The 18,271-nt window shown below is 37.6% G+C and overlaps 1 protein-coding gene across 6 annotated transcripts in view; it reads right to left on the minus strand.

Annotated features, from left to right (window-relative positions):
* Positions 1 to 18,271, minus strand: part of CNKSR2 (connector enhancer of kinase suppressor of Ras 2) — a 224,684-nt gene that overhangs the window by 128,991 nt on the left and 77,422 nt on the right. For all 6 annotated transcript variants that reach the window (XM_062600533.1, XM_062600526.1, XM_062600518.1 and 3 more), the window contains exons 5-6: positions 15,574 to 15,615; positions 3,321 to 3,440 (exon numbers count right to left, since the gene is read on the minus strand). In XM_062600533.1, the coding sequence (XP_062456517.1) occupies positions 3,321 to 3,440; positions 15,574 to 15,615 (162 nt within the window). The remainder of the gene's footprint in view (positions 1 to 3,320; positions 3,441 to 15,573; positions 15,616 to 18,271) is intronic.

Raw genomic sequence — 18,271 nt, forward strand, 5'->3', positions numbered from 1 at the left:
CTACTCTGATATTCTATATTGTATTAAAAAAAAGGAGGAGGGGACTGCACAAGAAAATCTTACCAAGGTAAAGCAGTACCTATAAGTTGGTTATCTGCTTTTTGTCTAACAAAATGCATAGAGCAGTCTGCTTATTTGCTAAATACTTTGTTTTCAGTCAAGCAGTAACATTTTTAAGTCTGTTTCCTGGCAAAACATACTACCTAAACTGGTTAATTTTATTTTTCTCTGTAACATCGGTAGTGGAAAAACACACAAAATTACATTCAACTCAAGGATACAGAAAAATCAACTTCCGAGTCCTCAAAAAAGGAAGCAGTGATTATGTGTGGCAGCGTGCATATCTGTCAGTGATTGCAAAGCTGACCACTTTAATCCACATTAGGATTTTTAGAAGAATTTTACTCCAAGAACTCCCTTTTCACCCTTCCTTCACAACAGCTCTAGGATTTGTCTCTTCCTGCAGTAACACTCCCTAGAGAACACATATATGCAGCCAGCCACAAAACCACACGGGCAACCAACTTAGGGACAAAGGAGAGAAAAAAAGCAAAACTAGAATCCACCTGGTTATGCTGCACTCAAGCTTTACCCAGTACACAAGTGTTTCTTCATACCACACCATAACCACATTTTCTCCTTATCAGGTTGTTTAGTCTGTTTTTCCAGTAAGTATTAGTTAGTTTCAATACCTGTAAGATATTGTAACCCACGTAACACATTTAGGTGCTGCTGCAGTAACCTATTAGTCAGACAATTAATGAATATCTCAGATTGATACTTACGTGTCCACAAAAAAAGGTCAGTTGTAGAGAAGAAAGCATTTAAACTGATTAAAATACCTTGACAGTGCTCCTATCTGTTTTATATCCTATATGTTTTAAGTCATAAAAAAATAAAAAAAAAAATTCCTAATTCTGTCGTACATTTACTGTATGAGTTTAGAAAAATTGCATTTTTTTCTATGCCTTTTATTTCCTTCTCCTCTCCTTTCTCTCTCCCTGACCTACTTTAACTTCTTTGATATTGTTTGAGACATTTCAGATGTTCTGCCCCTGCTAGGTGACAGAACATTTTCCAAGTTAGTAGCCACCCTTGCCCTTCACTTTTTGCTTGCAGTCTTTCCATTCTTATAGGGCTAGTATTTTATTCATTGAACAGTATAGCCAGCACAGAGCTTCCACGGGGGTCCAAACTCGAGAAGAAAGGTGGCCATAATCCATCTTTCCACTGCCATCGTTGCATGCATCCTGGAAGAAGGTCCAGAAGTTATTGAGCTTCGCATCTACGCAAGCGCTCCTGACGTGCAGCCACTAGTCACAACACCAAGCTCTATCATCATTTATTAAACTGATACTCTTAATACTCAACAGTGTTGCACTGATATGCATTCATTGTATTTTAACTGAAAGATATTAGTTAAAAACAAAAAACCAAAACCAGAGTATTCATACAAAGCACCATGAGAAACCTGACAAAGATAACCTGTTAGTGTGACTGGCTCCGTAACAAACCGAGGTGTGATGTGCACCTCCCAGCGCAGACATGTTGGCCTTGGTTCCTGCTCTGGAGAGCTTACAGTCTAGAGGGCACAGCGCAGCACAGAGGCAACACAACTGAGGCATACAGGTAAGGAGGAAGGAGAAAAAAGGTCACCATATCAAAACAGCATTGTATTCCTCTAAGGCTTTTAAACAAGGCTTGCACATCAATCTTTTCCATTTTTAAAAATACATACAATTATTTTCATGACAATGACATGGAATTTCTCAGTCAGCACCATGACCCTGTCCAGCTGATTCACAAATACAGGTCACAAGAATAAGTCCTACCTCAAGAGCTTCCAGTTTAAACAGACAAGACAGACAGAGGGTTGAAAACAGAGGCACAGAGAAGGGAAGAGATTCTTTACCCAATCAGCTAATGAGCTGAAACACACCCACGTAAAGACATTATTCTTTCTAAAAAATACTGCTCTTAACACTTTTCAATCACTGTGGGTTAACACTCCCTACAGAAAGACTCAAATGAGGAAAAAAAATAACAGTCACAAGACAGAAAGGAGAAAAATAAAAAGCTAAGATAAAAATGTACATAAATCCGAAAAAGGTGGTTGAGAGAAAAGGAAAGAACATTCTTTCATTACAGCAGGAGACAGGATTTAGAAAAGCTGACTGCAGAGAACAGGCAAAAGAGTGAGAAAATTAATAAGAGAGGAAGAGAGAGAAAGTGAGAGAGTCCATGAAAAGGTGAAATCCTGGAGGCATACTCCAAAATGGATTCAGAGATTATAAAAATAAGCCAGTGGAGCAGGGGAGAAACAAATAGTAGACCAAAACAAAAGATGGGGCAATGTTTACTCATTCAAAAGATTTTTGTCTCTTTATTTTAACTGTGATTTGCCAACAGAGACATATTAGTGAATAATCAACCTAAAAACCTTGGCATATCAAATTTGCCAAAAACAAACAAACAGAAGCCCCCAACCCCCCAAATATTCTCCAAAACTATGCTATCCAACCAAAAAAATAAAAAATCTGCTGCAGAGAAGAGTGCCAACAGCAATCCTTCCTATTCAAGTAAATGGAATGAGAATGAATATGGGCAGAGGAGGCTGCAAAAGCTATTTCACTAAGCAAAAAATGAGTAAGTGTATTCTGATTGCCTTCTACTACCTTCAAGCGATGTGGGAAGAAATATTATTAGTGATATAAAGAAAAATACCTGTAAGTGTTATCAGTGGGATTTTCTCCATGCCACAGTGTTGAATACTTGAGTAATTGAAAGATCAGTGGTCAACTCATCAACAACACAGGATGACTACACTGAGCTTTCACAGCCATCTGATTAAGCATGCAGAGTTCTTGGAATAAAATTCAATAAGCTACTCCTCAGTGGTGCTGTAGAGCCTTTGAATAACTTACAAAATAGCTTTATAAGCCAGAGATACTATGAAGCAAATTCTAGAATTTGACACTTTTTGTGCATAAGCCCACGCAAACTTCTTGGTTGAGTTGATCTTAGTAATTTAAATCCCTTCAGACTTCAAGATTCTAGAACAATCTGAGTCACTTTTCAGAAGCTAGTATAAATGGTAAAACTTCTCTTTCATTTTTTCCTGTTTACTAAATTTTCTCTTATTGTGGTCAGCCTTACAAAATACTTCCCCATTGGCCTAGCTGCATGACAAATCAAAATATTTCAGACTATTTTTTTTTAAACAAAGCTAAAGTCTCCTATTCCTTTAAATATATACATCTTATTAAAAAATTCACTCTCTCATCTTTGATGATTGTTTTGATTAACTGCGTACTTCTTACCAGCCCTTCACTTGGCTTGATGTTTGTAAGCTGGATCACTTCAAGGTGGGCAGACTGGGAAACCAGAGGATCGGAAGAGAGTGAGATAATATGATCACAGACGCCAGAGAGAGTTTTACACTAGGAAGGAACAGGGAAAAAAAAAAGAAAAATAAATTGTCACAATGCCATTACTAACCATTTAAATGTTAACCTACTACTTATAACGTTTTAAAAGTACATACATATAAGTCACATTGTTGTATGTACAAGGCAGAGGGAATGAGGGAGGAGTGGGAAAGGCCTCGGTCAGCAAGCAGCACACTGCAAAATGCAATTTTTATGATGATCCCAAACTGACATAACATCAGAACAGCAAAGAGTAAGAGGCAACTAGTTTTGTATCTCCACAGAGACAGCAAGCGACTGCTTGAGCTCCTCCCGTCTGCTCTTCTCATCGCAGGTGCTGCATCTGAGCTGTGTTCAGACACCCGGGGCCCCTGGCACGTTCCAACTCCCTAGACCCTTTGCAAAGACATTAAGTGCTCCCAAGCCCCACTCATTTCAGTTCAACTTGCAGGTGTTCAATTCGCATGAAAATCTGACTATTAGCAATGATGTGTAACTCCTATTAACTCTGAAGTTTATGCTATACTAATAAAACATGTTAATTGACTTTGGAATGAGTTTCTCATGTTCTGCTGGTGCCAAGTATGATTTACTGCTGCAGGCATGAAGATCACGATAAATAATCACTTCATCATAAGATAATTTTAAAATCTGTTATCCTTGGCAGTCTCTTTGCAGCAAAATAGAAATAAAGTTTCTAAAAAGGCTGGGACTGTCAAATGGGTACTTTGTTATCTTCTCATCTCTCACTTCCTTGATTCCCAGTTGCCAGAGGGAGGAAAACCACAATAATTTATTTTCTATCATTCTCTCATATTTCTGTAAGCAAGCGATTTTTGATAGCTTTAATGTTTTCCATGGAATCCCGCTTCAGCAGCTAAAACTGATTTCTCAGCTCAGATTTCCAAACATGTGCTTCACGTGTGTACTTAGGGATTACAGCATTCCTTTGGTCCTGCAACTGTGGGCAACTGGAAAATCAATTAAGAGCCTGTCTAATTGTCCTCAAATTCAAAGAGTTTAAAGTAACCAGGCTCCTCAAATAACTGAAACACAATTGCACATGATGGCCATTCCAACCCCTCTTCTAAGCTTCCAAATAATACTTTTTAAGGTAAAAATTATCTACAACAATGCTACAGAAATAGGGTATAAAATTGGATATAACTGCCTTGCCAAATCACTGTTATAATTCCTAATGCCAAACTAGAAATATCTTATCTAAAAGGAAAGCAAAAACCTTCACTGATAAAAAGCTAGAGAAAAAAATCCAGAGAAAGCAAAAATCTAATCCTGTTACAGACCATTACACTTGAAATTTCTCCTCTTGAAATTATTTATAAACAGCTGGAAACTTGGCTTAGTATATAGATGTCTTATTTTATTGAACAATAATATTTCAGGATGAATAAACAAGTTAAAATCAAATGGAAAATATTATAAAACCTGCATTACCAACATGACCTTATTCCAGACATCATATTGCCTTCAAGCACACATACACACACATACCCCTTCTGTTTTGTCTGCATTTTGTGATGCAGTCATTACTGAAAAAAGGAAGTCAAGAGATATTTTAAATGAGGATAAAAATGCTTTGTCCTTAATTGAATTGGGGAGAAGAATATTCACTTTATTGCAGAATTGATTTTTTATGTTTTTGCTAGGATATATGAAAATTGCTTTGAGTTGACATTAAAAAAAATTATAAACACTTCTATTCCTTTTAGAAACTTATAAATCACTCAACTATTCACATATAACATTACAGTTTGTTCCTTGGTAATGAAAGCTGAGTGTATCATATACCTGTAGACCTGCATTCACCCACCCATAATCTTCCTATTAATCTTTTCTAAAACTACTAAATTGATGAGTCCTGAGCAGCTTCAATGCAGCCTCCATGAAGTAACACATTTTTTTAATTCTATTCCCAACCACTGCATTGCTTAGAGATGTCAAAACACACAGAAAGGGAGTGTTGCTACCACTCAACCCTAGGCAGGCCATTTAAAGATTGGAGACTTGGATCCCTGCTCAAAAAATTACTTAGCTGCCTCCATGGACGATACGGAAAAGATGGGAGCGAGGTAAGTGCAGACTGCGATATGGAACAGAAGCCTGAGATGCATTAATAACCCCTGGTGCAGCTGCTCTCCCTCTGCCTCTCCGCAAGGGAGAGTACAGACAGATTATACAGCAACTACAGATACTAATGTTTCAAAATGGCTATATAGGTTGTAATCCTAAAACAAGTTGGTATGGATATTCCCTAAAAGGAGCTCAAACAACACTAGATGTAAAAAACACAAAGTTACTATGATAGAAAAATCTTCCATGTGCTCCTACGCATTTATAAAAGATCATTCTCTTTCAAGTCTTGCGTTTTTCTCTCTATCCCAAATCTTCATACTCCTCTCCACTAGTATTGTATCCTGCATATTCTAAGTACAATAAATGAGCCTAGCAAAATCCCTAGAGAAGAGCCTATGAGTAGAGGCCCCATGTTCCCCTACGGCTTTCAGAAAGGTCTATGACCTTTCCAAAATTTAAGTACTCATTCAATATATGGGGATGCATATAGAAAAAAATGATACTTAGGGGCAAAAACTCCACTACATTATTATAAAAACTTTTCTGCTTCATAGGTATTCGTATTTAACCACAGTGGAGATAAAAGTCATAGATGGTGAACTTTCAGAGCTCTATTAAATATTATCAGGTTTATTATCATATATTAGCATCACAGGTGACCGGAAGAAGTGACAGAAAACAAAAGGTACAGAAAAGTGGAAATGAAAGTTCTTGAATTACTTCTCTTAATTTTAAATCTTTAAATCTTTTTTCTTCTATAAGAGCATTAATAGACTTGATCCAATATGACAAAATACCATGTAACAGCATCCATAAATAGTATTTCTCAAGAAATTGTTGCTCTAGATAATGAGACCTAATTACAACATCGCCCGTTTAGTAATTATGGAATAGTTTCATCCAGCACCAATTTCATAAAAGACATATTTTGCTTTGCTTGTTAGAACTATCTATTCCTTTGGGGGGGGGGGAAATCATGCTTGTTATAGAAAGATTTTGAATCAGTACTACAGCATAATGAACTGGCACATTCATGTTGCTTGAACTTCTTGTATTTCACATATATTTGCATAGCAGCAAATGAATGACTAACTAATTTGTTTTTAATTAAATGGCATACAGAACTTAATTCATCTAATTTCAGAAAACAGAAATAGCATTCTTGTTCTAACATAACTACAAGACCTTGGGAACAAAAAGCAATCTTTCAAAAGACAGGTCTGGGTTCTGCCCAACCACTCCAGATTTCCTGTTGCTATAGGCAAATATCTAACAACTCTTAATTTTCTTCTGAGAACAGAAAAACTCTGTTTGGGTTAGAATAGCTACAGAACCTTATAAGTCTCCCTTTGCTATCTTATATTTAAATCATTTCAGTTATTAGTCAATTTAAAAGTCCCCTTTCCAAAATCTAAGACATTTTATGATGTCAGCTGTTTTTAAACAATTATTCCTTATTTTTATCAGGTAACTGTGACAGTACAGAGGGTGCAGGCCAGTGCATGATCTTCTCATGCTACACTCTCTACAGAAATATCCAACAGCTTTTGCTGAACTGGCCCCTCAATTTGGCTCTTTTTTTTTTCTTCCTCTGCATGAGGCTTCAGGCCAGTGAGGGCTCTCCGGTCTCAGACCTGGCGCCTACCCCCGGGACCTTCTCCACACACAGGGGACGTAGTGCCTCCAACCCTGGACTGCATTAGCAGTGGGCACATTGCACCTTCCCACGAATTAAGCCATAATCTAGTATCTACACAAGTATTTACTGTGTTTGTGTGAATGCAACTCGTCGAGACCTCACAGCGCGCCCCGAACAGAGAGAGCAGGGGGCACACTCCTACGCCACGGATATTCTCTCCCCATGGCAAAAGGCAAGAGCGTAGGCTGTTAGCAAAAACATGGCCACAGGCTGGCCTGGGCAGAACAGCATATTCTTCCTTGGCGTTATTCTCAAAAACATCTTGGCTGTTTTGTTTTGTTTTGTTAATTGTTGCTTTTCAGGGGGGAGTGAAGGCAGTAAAAAAGAAAAAAAAAAAGAGGATGGAAGAAGGCAGAGGAGGGGAATTCAGCCCAAACAACACATCTGAGCTTGGATGGCTTTGGAAAAGATCCACTGGGCATAGCTACCTCAGTTCACAACAGAGGTTAACAGTGACCAAAAAAAACCCCAGTGGCTAGGTGAGATTCCAGCTCCTGCCCAAATTGCTGCTGTTCACTTTATCGCCCCAGGCTCCTTAACATGCAGATCAGCACTAACCTGGCATGCAGACGGAAGGGCCTTTTCGTCAGGAGCGTGATCTTGCCGATTAGGACTCTAAGGTTAAGGGCCCCCTTATGGAAAAATATGTTGTTTCTGCTTGTCTTGGACCTGTTTAGCAGATCAGGAACTTCCGTGGGCAAAACTGCTGCCACATGGCACAGGAGTGAGGCTCGTTTACCACAGGCAACGTGTTAGTGTGGCCAGAGAGTTCCCAGATAAATCACCCTTGGCTCCTGAATACTCTCCCCACTAAGCACGTCGGAGAGCGGCTCACTCGGTGCCTCTCATACTCGCTGTTTGGGAGTTCATTCGGGTGAACTCCCTGTCTACATCTCTAAAGGTATGTTCAGGGCTACTTTACTTCTGGCTTAACTAAATTTTCTCTAAGCTCCTCAAACTTCTCTGAAGCTTTCAACTTGGCAGATGCAAAAGAAACAAATTATATAAGTGGGAGAAATGCCTAGAGTTTTTAAAAATTTATTTATTGTTTTACTTAACGGAGAATAATGGACTGCAGCAGTATTTTGCATAGAGGCTACTCAATTCATTTGACTGGAAACAAACACACAGTGTACTTTTAGTACTCATTTTATTTTATTCCAAACAATTTATGAACGCATTATTCTTCAGCGTAACCTATTCAGTACAAGCAGTATCAAAGACATGTATTAGTTTCATTAAAAACTGATGAGAGTACAATAAACCTTTTCCCTCAAATTGTAGTTATCTTTTGGTACTTTGTGAAATTGCATTTCTGGTTACAAAAACACTGTTAATGGGATCAAGATCCTTTATCATACCCACGTAAGTGTTGCTTCCCTATTGCAATATAATTTTAAAAACACCTGGTTGGTCTTTCAGTACAAAATAGGTCTGTAAATGTAGGAAAAATGATTCAGGGGGTACAGCTGATAAAATAAAATAAAAGTGTGATATGCAAATTGGTCTAGCATTGGCCCTTTTCCTACTTTCTGACTCCAAAAAGGAAGGTGCATTTCTCAACAGACTGTGAAAAAATAAAGGACAATGAAAGACTACAATTAGATGACTGGTTAGGGCAAAATTCTTCCTTAGAACATTAAGGAGGATGTGGAAAACACCATAATTTAATGCTGCAGGGGAAATCAGCCAAAGCAACAGAATATCTTAGCATGCCTGCCACTCATTGCACCTGCAAAATTGAATGTTCAGAGGCCGTTGCTTGTATTGAGGACAACAGAGGAATGTACTTAATGAGCAAGAGACAGTTCCAGGAGGCGGCTTTGACAATCAGAAAGTGCGAGCAATGTAGTTGCAATGGTTATGCCAGACACCGTGTGTTTTTAAGTAGTTCAAACCCATGTATTCCAGGAAAGGAGCAGGGGTAGCTATTCTTTAATATGCAATGAAAGTCCACTAAGGAATAATTTTTCTAAAGGAAGCATCCCTACATGTCAATGTGCCATGTTTTTACATTTGCAGAAATAGACTTGAAAATGAGAAGCAAGTATCAGTCACTAGATACAGTAAGACACCCAGGAGAACGAACATTCAATTGCTCCTACAAAAATCAGCAGCCATTAAAAATGTCCAGCCTTTCTCAGGCTGCTCTCAGTCTTCAGCGTGCAATGCATCTGAACAAAGGAGAAGGATTTGGCCAAGACAAAAAAAAAAAAAAAAAGAAAAAAGAAAAAAGAAAAAGAAAAACCATAAAAAGAAAAAAGGAAAGAGCAAGCTACAAAAAATTAACTGAAAGAAATCAGCGGATGATTACATTTTCCCCTTTTGTTATACAGTCCCTGTTCTCACCAGAAGGCTTACAGTGATGATTTCAGCTCTCTTTTGCAATAACTTCTTTTGCAATAACTCATCACTGAACTTCAGTTATAAATTTTCCTTCTATTCAGTGACAAACTTACAATTGTAGACTTTCACTACACCACAACTGTAATGTGTAAAGCTAAACGATTCAGAGGAGGATGAAACAAAATTACCATAGAACATCTAGTTGTTTGGTACAAATTCAAAGAGGGGAAACATTTTCCTTCACTCAGTAGGCAACTACTTTATGCCCCAGAGCCTGAAGAATAAAAGATCGTACCTAGTTTCTTACCTATATTTTTGAACTGTAATGTATTGGTTTCTAAAAGATTTTCCACACTTGTTCCTCCTTTCAGCCAAGGAGACGAGGACATAAAGGTAACTAAATTAGACTTGCATCTTTCTTGATTTTGGGACTAACGGACAGCTCTGTGGCTACTTTAATTTTGCTGGCAAAATGACCTGTGTCTTCTGCAGCACAGTGGAAACAGTTTTGGATGCAGCTATCTTCAAAGGTCTCCACCAGCTATGTTTTCCCCAACAAACACAATTTTCAACTGTTCCTTCTGGGCAGTTGTAGGGTTGCCAAACATTTCTGGTCGAGCAACCAGACTTGTATTTGTTGCTGTCCTTAGTTTTTCCCAGGCTAGTGACCAAGCTTAAACCTACCTTGCCCTGTGTTTGCAAGACTGGAGCACCCAAGCTTAAACATGTTCCCAGGGCTGAGGGCGAGAAGAGTGGTAGCAATCCCTGAGAGTTCCCTTGTACCCGTCATATGGATGAGCGATGGCAATAAGACACACAGAAATGCAGTGCTAAAGGCAAGAAAAAAATGCCTGGGCAATGTTAAAATTATCTTGTTTGAAAAAAAATGCTCACAGTCAGTTACATCTGGCCAAGCCAAGCAACTTGCTACATGAGAATTGAGGATGAAGTCTAACTAGTTAGCTTGATTCACATCAAATAATTTTTATTCAATTAATTCTGCTCCAAAACATATGTTGTACTGTAGGGAATACCTCAATAACTGAAGCAGACTCTGAGCTGTCTGGGCCTGGACTTCTATTTGTATATACACAAAGTTTAAGCAGTGAGCTAAGTCTTACTTTGGATATAAAAAAGAGAGGCATCTAAGAGAGTGAGGTTTGCTGGGACCTATTTGCAAGGTAATAATAGACTCTCGAAAGGAGGCAGATGATTACTTTTTCTTTTTTTTCTCTCTCTTTACATGAGACCATCGTAAAGATGCCTTTGACCATGCATTTTTAACCAATTATCTTGCAGTGTAGTAACAAATATTCAAATATAGTGGGTAGGAGTGAATTATTTTCACTGTAATGTCTGCCTGGCTCTTAGCAAAAAGAGAACATCCTGATCCTTCTTCTCATTTATTAATTTAGCATTTCCAAACGTTAGTTCATTTTCCAAAAACTTCTGAATATTAATTTTAGTCTACAGGTTACTTCCTACAGTTTTCCAGCTCAGTAAAACTATATTTGGAGGGAGAAGCAGTGAAATTTTAAGAAAATGGAGTTCATTAGGAAGACAGTCTCTTTTTATAGGATTAAAATAGGAAATTTAGTGAAAAACTATTAAGCTGACGGGTGCCCTGCTTCTACTTTCTATAATTACTCCTGCTTACTTTGGTCTCACTTTAATACTGTATTGCTTTACATGGATTAATCTGAACTAGACATTTCCATCACATACAGCCTTAAACAGCTGGATAGGATCAATGAATTATTCCTCAAGGCTTTGGGAGCTCCATTCAGACTTTCGCAACCACTAACGTAACTCCCAAAATAAGCAGAACTGATACTCTTTTAAGCTGAGCAGTCTTCCATACACTTTTTATCAGCTCAAGTTAAATCAACATAACTTAAAGACTCTAAAAATAGACTAGCAATAGCGTATTAATTTCCAGTTTTAAAGTAAGCATCATAGCAAAAGCTTATCATTCCATATTTAGGCCCACTGTATTTTAAACCCTCTTCTTACATCAATATTTTCTATTGCCATTTATTTCTTTTGGAATTCTTTTTCTGTTGGTATTTATAAATTATTACATTTATTATTATTATTAATATTATTATTATATCTATTTGTTAGCCATAGCTTACTCATCAAAAAGTAAGCTGGAAAAAAAAGTATTGGGAAATTGGAAGTGGTAGAAATATGAAGCATTTTCTCTGTATTCGTGAATATTTCAGAAGAATCAACATTTTAATGAGCAAAAATCACAGTGACTATTCCTGTATGTTTTTATGCTTCTTAATCCATAGAATACCTAGTGTTTGAATGAATTCACAGAGGAAAATTTTAAGGAATATAGTTGTCTTTAAAATAATTGTTTCAACATACTTGCAATTCAAAGGCAGAAATTTGTAGAAGAGTCATTTTTTCCCAAAGACATACTTGGCAATTTCCATTTAGAAGAAATAAACAAATCAAGGTAGGTAATTTCTTTTTAAAACTTAATTTTCCATAACACCTTTTTCCCTTAGATACGCTTCATGTGTTTGGCTGAATAACACAGACTAGTTTACTACTTGAACTAATATTGTGACTCACAATCAGAATTGCTTTTATATGGTACTTGAAACTCCAATTGCTTGAAAAGCAAACAAAAATACTTTTCTTCTTTAAATACAGGCTGAAGCTAGAGTTTCATCTTCACAGAATACCATTACTTTAAACCTATCTACGCCATCAAAAAGTTAACAGCAGAATAAGTTTATTGGTGTTAAAACATATAATCGACGGATAAGGTGATTCAGCAGTCTCTCCACACGAACACCCACACTGCGAGCTCAGAAAGAAAGAGACCATGTATTTGCTTCCCAAAAGAAATTACTGCCATTAGAATTCTAACACATTATTTCTTAGCTAACCTAATTAAAACAAACTGATCAGTCACTTAATTGAGGATCTTGCCTCTGGTGGCCAACTGCTACCATCATGCTGTAGAGGGAACTGCAAAGAAGTGGCGATCAGTTGACTTTGGCTGTCACCCATAGCTGCATTTTGACACAGAGCAGTAGAGTGGTCTCACGTCCCCTGACTATGCCCATGTGCTCTCCACATTGGGCGGGCACAAAATGGGTTGGTTCTGGTGGGAGCGGGGCAGCAGCTCCTAGGACATGTGTGCCCACAGCGCTGCCTCTCAGTGAGGGACCCGGACCCAAAACAGCAATGTGAGCTACGTGAACGATGGGGACGCTCAACCCCAGACACGGATTTGATCTGCTCTAAAGTAAGCCACCGAACAACCTACAAGCAACGTGGACCAACACAAACTAACTACCTTGATCTACCGATGTACTCCAAAGGTGTCAAATTTCTCTGTGTCCTAAAGAATAACAGTACATATTTGTCATATAATTTATTTTAGTTGCTGAAGCTGCAGACATTTCTTTTTTATTTATGTAAAAGGATATTACATTTTTTAAAAATTGGCTTCAAATCCTTGTGAGAACAATGCCTTGCAACAGGAATTTCCACGGCCTAATTAAAGGAATTCTTAATCAGTTGTCTTCATTGCCTTTCACTTCTGTGAGGAACCTTGTTTCTTGTATCATGTAGAATCTGACAAAATCACATAGCATGGGCCAAGGGCTTTGAATTCAAGCTTTTCTTAAATCCATCCCAGCCAGCACAGCTACATATCAGGATCTGATCATTCAAAAGTAGAACTTGATATGGTGCTAGCCATACTGACTAGTAATGTATAACTTCTGTTACCTACAGAAGTTGCCATTGTTTGCTGATGGGAAATGTAGTTAAAGAAGGACTTCTGGTCTTGAAACTTCAGAAAAGCACATTTTATTTCCTATCTCTATAATGTTCATACTGTGCGTGTGCCCTCACCTGCCAACCTATCCTACTTCTTACAGTATTTTACATTCAAGATTTTTTCTCTGCCTTATTAAAATTTACTACTATTATTTTCATAGCCTTCCTTTTACCATTCATGTCCAAATTTTGGAATACGCAGTCTATAACAAGAGTTTTAAATTCTTAATCCTTCTCTAGAACATCTCTAATTTGGTTTGTATTCCTTATACTCCTCTGCATGCATGCACATTCAAATATTCTGATATCTATTAAGTATCCAAAGTCTTATCTTTTAGACTTTGACATAACAGCTACCATAATTTCTCTCAGGATCTTGACATCAGTGGGATATCCATTTTCCTCTCATTTTTTATCTAACTCTTAGACTATTTCCTCTTCAGTTTGTCTAATAAGATAAAGCCACTACACCTTTCTCAGTCTTCCAGGAGAGGAATTAGAAGGAATTGTGATTTCTAATTCAATTCTATCATCAACCTTTGCAGTTGCACTTACAAAATATTCCCTTTCAAACTCAAAATATGGTTTCAGCTTCAAACTTTTAATTGTTGAATCACAGGTTTATCTCTTTCCTTGACTGCTTTTGTCAGCTTCCATGTTATAAATTCCCATCCATAAGCTGAAATGCAACAGTCAGAACTAATCCAAGTTAATCAATGTGATACATATAGTTGTTTTTAATTCTAGGCTTTAGCAAAAAGTTCAACAACATGTTCATGCTTCCTTGCAAGCCTGAGCACTAATCATAGAACCTAATTAAGCTACCCACAATAATACATGTGTCCACATGCCACCGCAAAGTTGTTGCTCTTAATTAAAACAAGAATTCTGTGCGAGTCTGAATGATGTAAGATAATGCAACTTTTGAAACCTGTCTCAAATTTGTCCATTTACCTATCTTAAACTAATCCCTCTCAAATTCCTCAGAATTTGCTGTTGAAGACCACATTATCTGAATCAGCTTTAAACATTGCCAACTCCCTTTACAATACTCTTTATTACTTTGTAAATGATATAAATTGAATATAGCAGATGTCAGAACTCTTGGCTCCTACAGCAGAAAACAAGCATGTATTGAAAACTAGGCTATACATAATGATTTTAAACTTCCAGCACTTCAACTTTTCCCGAGATTATGCAATTAAAAACTTCATTACTTAAATATTTGCAGAGATCAGCCTAGCAAAGATGATGATGTCAGCCTTACTAAAAATGCTAATTCTTTGCATCCCACTGGGGAAAAATGTCAGTGAAAGTTAAAAATACAAAGAGACATTTTATTCCACATCACTGTGAAATCAAAGTGCTTAAAGCTTACAGAATTCACCTCACCATGCATTTGATACGGTACACTGAAAAAAATGTATATCAAAATTAATTGGGAAGCTCACATTTGAAAACAAAGAAATGCTATTTTTTTCTACTCAAGTTCAGTTGTATGAAAATTAGATATCAAAACCTACCCAAATGTGAAATAAAGTGAGATGTAAAATATTATGTTTCATTATTACATTAAATCAATTCACTACTCACTCTTAAGAACAGTATCTTCATATCTAACTTTCAGAAACAGGGTCAAGGTTAACTTAATACTCACTAATCCACAGCCATAGCATAAAAGGCAATTTAATATTTTAATGTCAGGTGCTGTGTCATCTCAGTAGTTTTCAGACAAAATTTGCTCAAGTTTTTGCCATCTCATCCTGTAAAACTACAGGTTCTGGGAACAGATCACTGTATTTCTGCTGAGAATTCAACAGGAAAGCATTACATTAGTTTTCCTGTTATGAGACTGGCTCCAAAATGCTAAGGGGAATAAAGCTGTAGAAATGAAACTATATCACTAATATAAATATATATGATTTCATAGAAGCCTAGCAATCAGTGTATAATCAGCAATATTTTACAAATGACAGATGGGCCTGAACCAGACTGAAAAGCAAGCCCTTGCAAAGCTCCTTGCTTTCCAGATGCCGACTTTAGCTTCTGTAACATCAGCAACTACTCACAGTTGCTTCCACATATTCCCCAGTCAGCCACACCCAGACAAGTTCACTATCACAAGCACAAGATGCACATATATTCCTATGTAGTCAATAACAAATATATTTATTAATAGAAATCCAGAAAACTACTCACCACATGAAGAATTTTATTCTCTGTTTCATATACCGTGCAATCCTGAAAAAGCAAAGCAGAACAGGGAGGTTAAATTCATCCAATCAATCACTCTTCCTAGATTTACATTTAAAAAAGAATAAAATCATACTGGAAAGTCTTTAGGCTGAAACAAAAGATTTCCCTGCCTCAACTCAAATGTATGTAACCAAGGTGTGAAGCCACCAGAGAGAGGAAGTACTGATCGATTCGCTATTTGTTGTTGCTGTTGCTTCCTTGCTCGAGACAGATGACCACCTTCCTCCACTTTACACCCTTTTGGGGCATTCTAGCTGGCCACATGTGTGCCAGACGGTGGCTTCAACTGGCAGTGCCTGACCATGGAAAAAAGTGGTCTACTTCTAGAGGGAACACTGAAAAATGGGGCAGCAGCCTGAAAAGCGCTCTCCTGGAGAGACCGCTGCTGGAAAATGTGCAAGACTGCAAAGCAAAAAAGTTTCAAGCCACTGTACAAGAATGTCCTCTTTCTCCCTCGATATTTCATCTTTACTTTTGATTAACTACTCTTATTTCTTCTAAATTGTCCTCCACGCAAGAGGAAGTCAGAAAAGTAAGCTGGTAAGCTAAGCTGATGTGTTTACACAACCCACTAAAGGAGGGAAGGGGGGGAAGAAGGGGAAGGCAAAGCACTGCCTATGTGCAACACCCCATATAATGGGTGGGAAGGCAAATGTGGAATAAAAATGCAAAGCAAACTTTAGTCTGACCATCACCCTGTTGGAGACTTTCTGCATATTATTGCCACTTTATTTAGAATGTAAGGCAGTTCCTGTAAGAAAGGCTAGCAGATGGGGAGCTGGGGGCTGTGAGAGTTTTCATGAAGGGCCAAAATCTCTGTGGATATGGAGAACTGGAAAGACAGGGACTAGAAAGGCAGAGAGCACATGAAATACAGCTAACATTGGTAAAAGAACCACTCTTTTCTTAGTTCACTAGATGCTGTATCTGCATGGCAGGTATTTCATGCAAGTTCAGCCAAATGGAGACTTTATATCCTACCTAATAACTGACCTGAAAAATGTGAATAGTTTTCATATTTTATATCTTTTCATTTTGTAATCATTTTTTGCCGTTAGCAAAACAGCCGTGGTATAAATTGTTTTACAAAATGAAATTCTAATACACAAAATGCTTCTAGTGTTACTCAGGTTAAGAAAAGTCAAAGTGTTCTTAAGCTTTATATACAAGCTATATAAATCAAACCTATACAGAAGCAGCAGGTTTATCAGGGAGTATTTTCCTAATAACAGCTGTTGGCATTCAGGAAACATTTGTCAATGTAAAAAGTATAGCCAGGAAGAAAATTTAACATGTTTAATTATATGCAGATATCAATGAACTATTTGCAATCTTAGGAGCAAAACACACATTACAGTGTTGTATGTGGGAGGGAATATAACATTTTCAGTCTGGATACCTCTATGTTCTGCATGGATTCTTATGAATCATTTGCAAAAACAGCAGGAAAGGATTGCAACATTATATTGAAAAAAAGAAGCACTTCTAAGCAGACATAGTAAAATGGCCATATTACAAATGAAATAACTACAAGTTCAACATTCAGCTTAAAAAGGATATTGCCTGATAATTCTCGCTGCCAAGGTAGGAAGGACTTTGAGTTTTTTAAATGCTGTAAAGATTTATTAAAACAAGAAATGAGTGAATAAGGAGGGAGAAGCACTGCTACATTCTTGAACTGAAACAATTCCATACCACCATGAAACAAGCTAAAGAAACACGGTTATTTCTGAAATATCAATAGTATGAAAAACATTTCTGAATCTACAAAAGACAGTAATGCATATGGAAAACTTCACAGGCGTCCAGTCTAACCAAAGTATAAGCACTGGTGGCTTCACACTTAAATTCTCCCCTGAAGAGACACACGCATGCAGGGGCTGGGGAGACAAATCACTAAATGAGCCCATCGTATACGGCACTGCTGATTGTTGGGGCTGGTGTTACATCTTCCTGTTCAGGCAAGTGGAAAAATAACAGTTTGAGTTCACTAAACCATAAAAACAAAGAAATTGGAAAAGAGCAAACCTAACGTGATAGGTAGGAAACAATTCCCAAATATACTCTTTTCATGCACAAATGACTAAACATTGTAACATAAATAACTAAACCTTATTCAGTCCCTCGCTCAGGGAGATGTGCAGGAACACAAACATCTGTGCCAGCATAGCCTAGAGCAGCCCCAGAGTGCAGGATTCAAAGAAACCTCTGAAAGGTCACCAAGCTGGTCCCTGCCCCAGCGCGAGCTCACTCTAACTTCCCGCAGCCATCCCCAGAGATGTGTGCCGAGATCGCTTTTGAATGGTCCCAAGAGCAAAAACTGCACATCGCTTTCATTCCTAGTGATCACTTTATTTCCCCCCAGATTTTTTAAGTCACTCTACTGCTTTGTGCTTTGTCTTTAAGCAAGTGATGAGGATAACGGAGCCCATCCTCTTTAAACATCCCTTAGGCAGAAGGATAAACTGAATACTTATCACTGGGTCCTTTACCATGTACAATTATTGCCCATTATTTCATACCCATTTCATTTCAACTAAAACAGCTTAAACCACTTGAGAGCAGTAAGAAGAGTCACTAACTACACATTTAGAACTAAATCTGTGCTCGCTATGGCACACCACCCACAGCTGCCCAGCAG

This window comes from Rhea pennata, chromosome 1 (assembly GCF_028389875.1).
Source record: "Rhea pennata isolate bPtePen1 chromosome 1, bPtePen1.pri, whole genome shotgun sequence".
NCBI classification, from domain to species: Eukaryota; Metazoa; Chordata; class Aves; order Rheiformes; family Rheidae; genus Rhea; species Rhea pennata.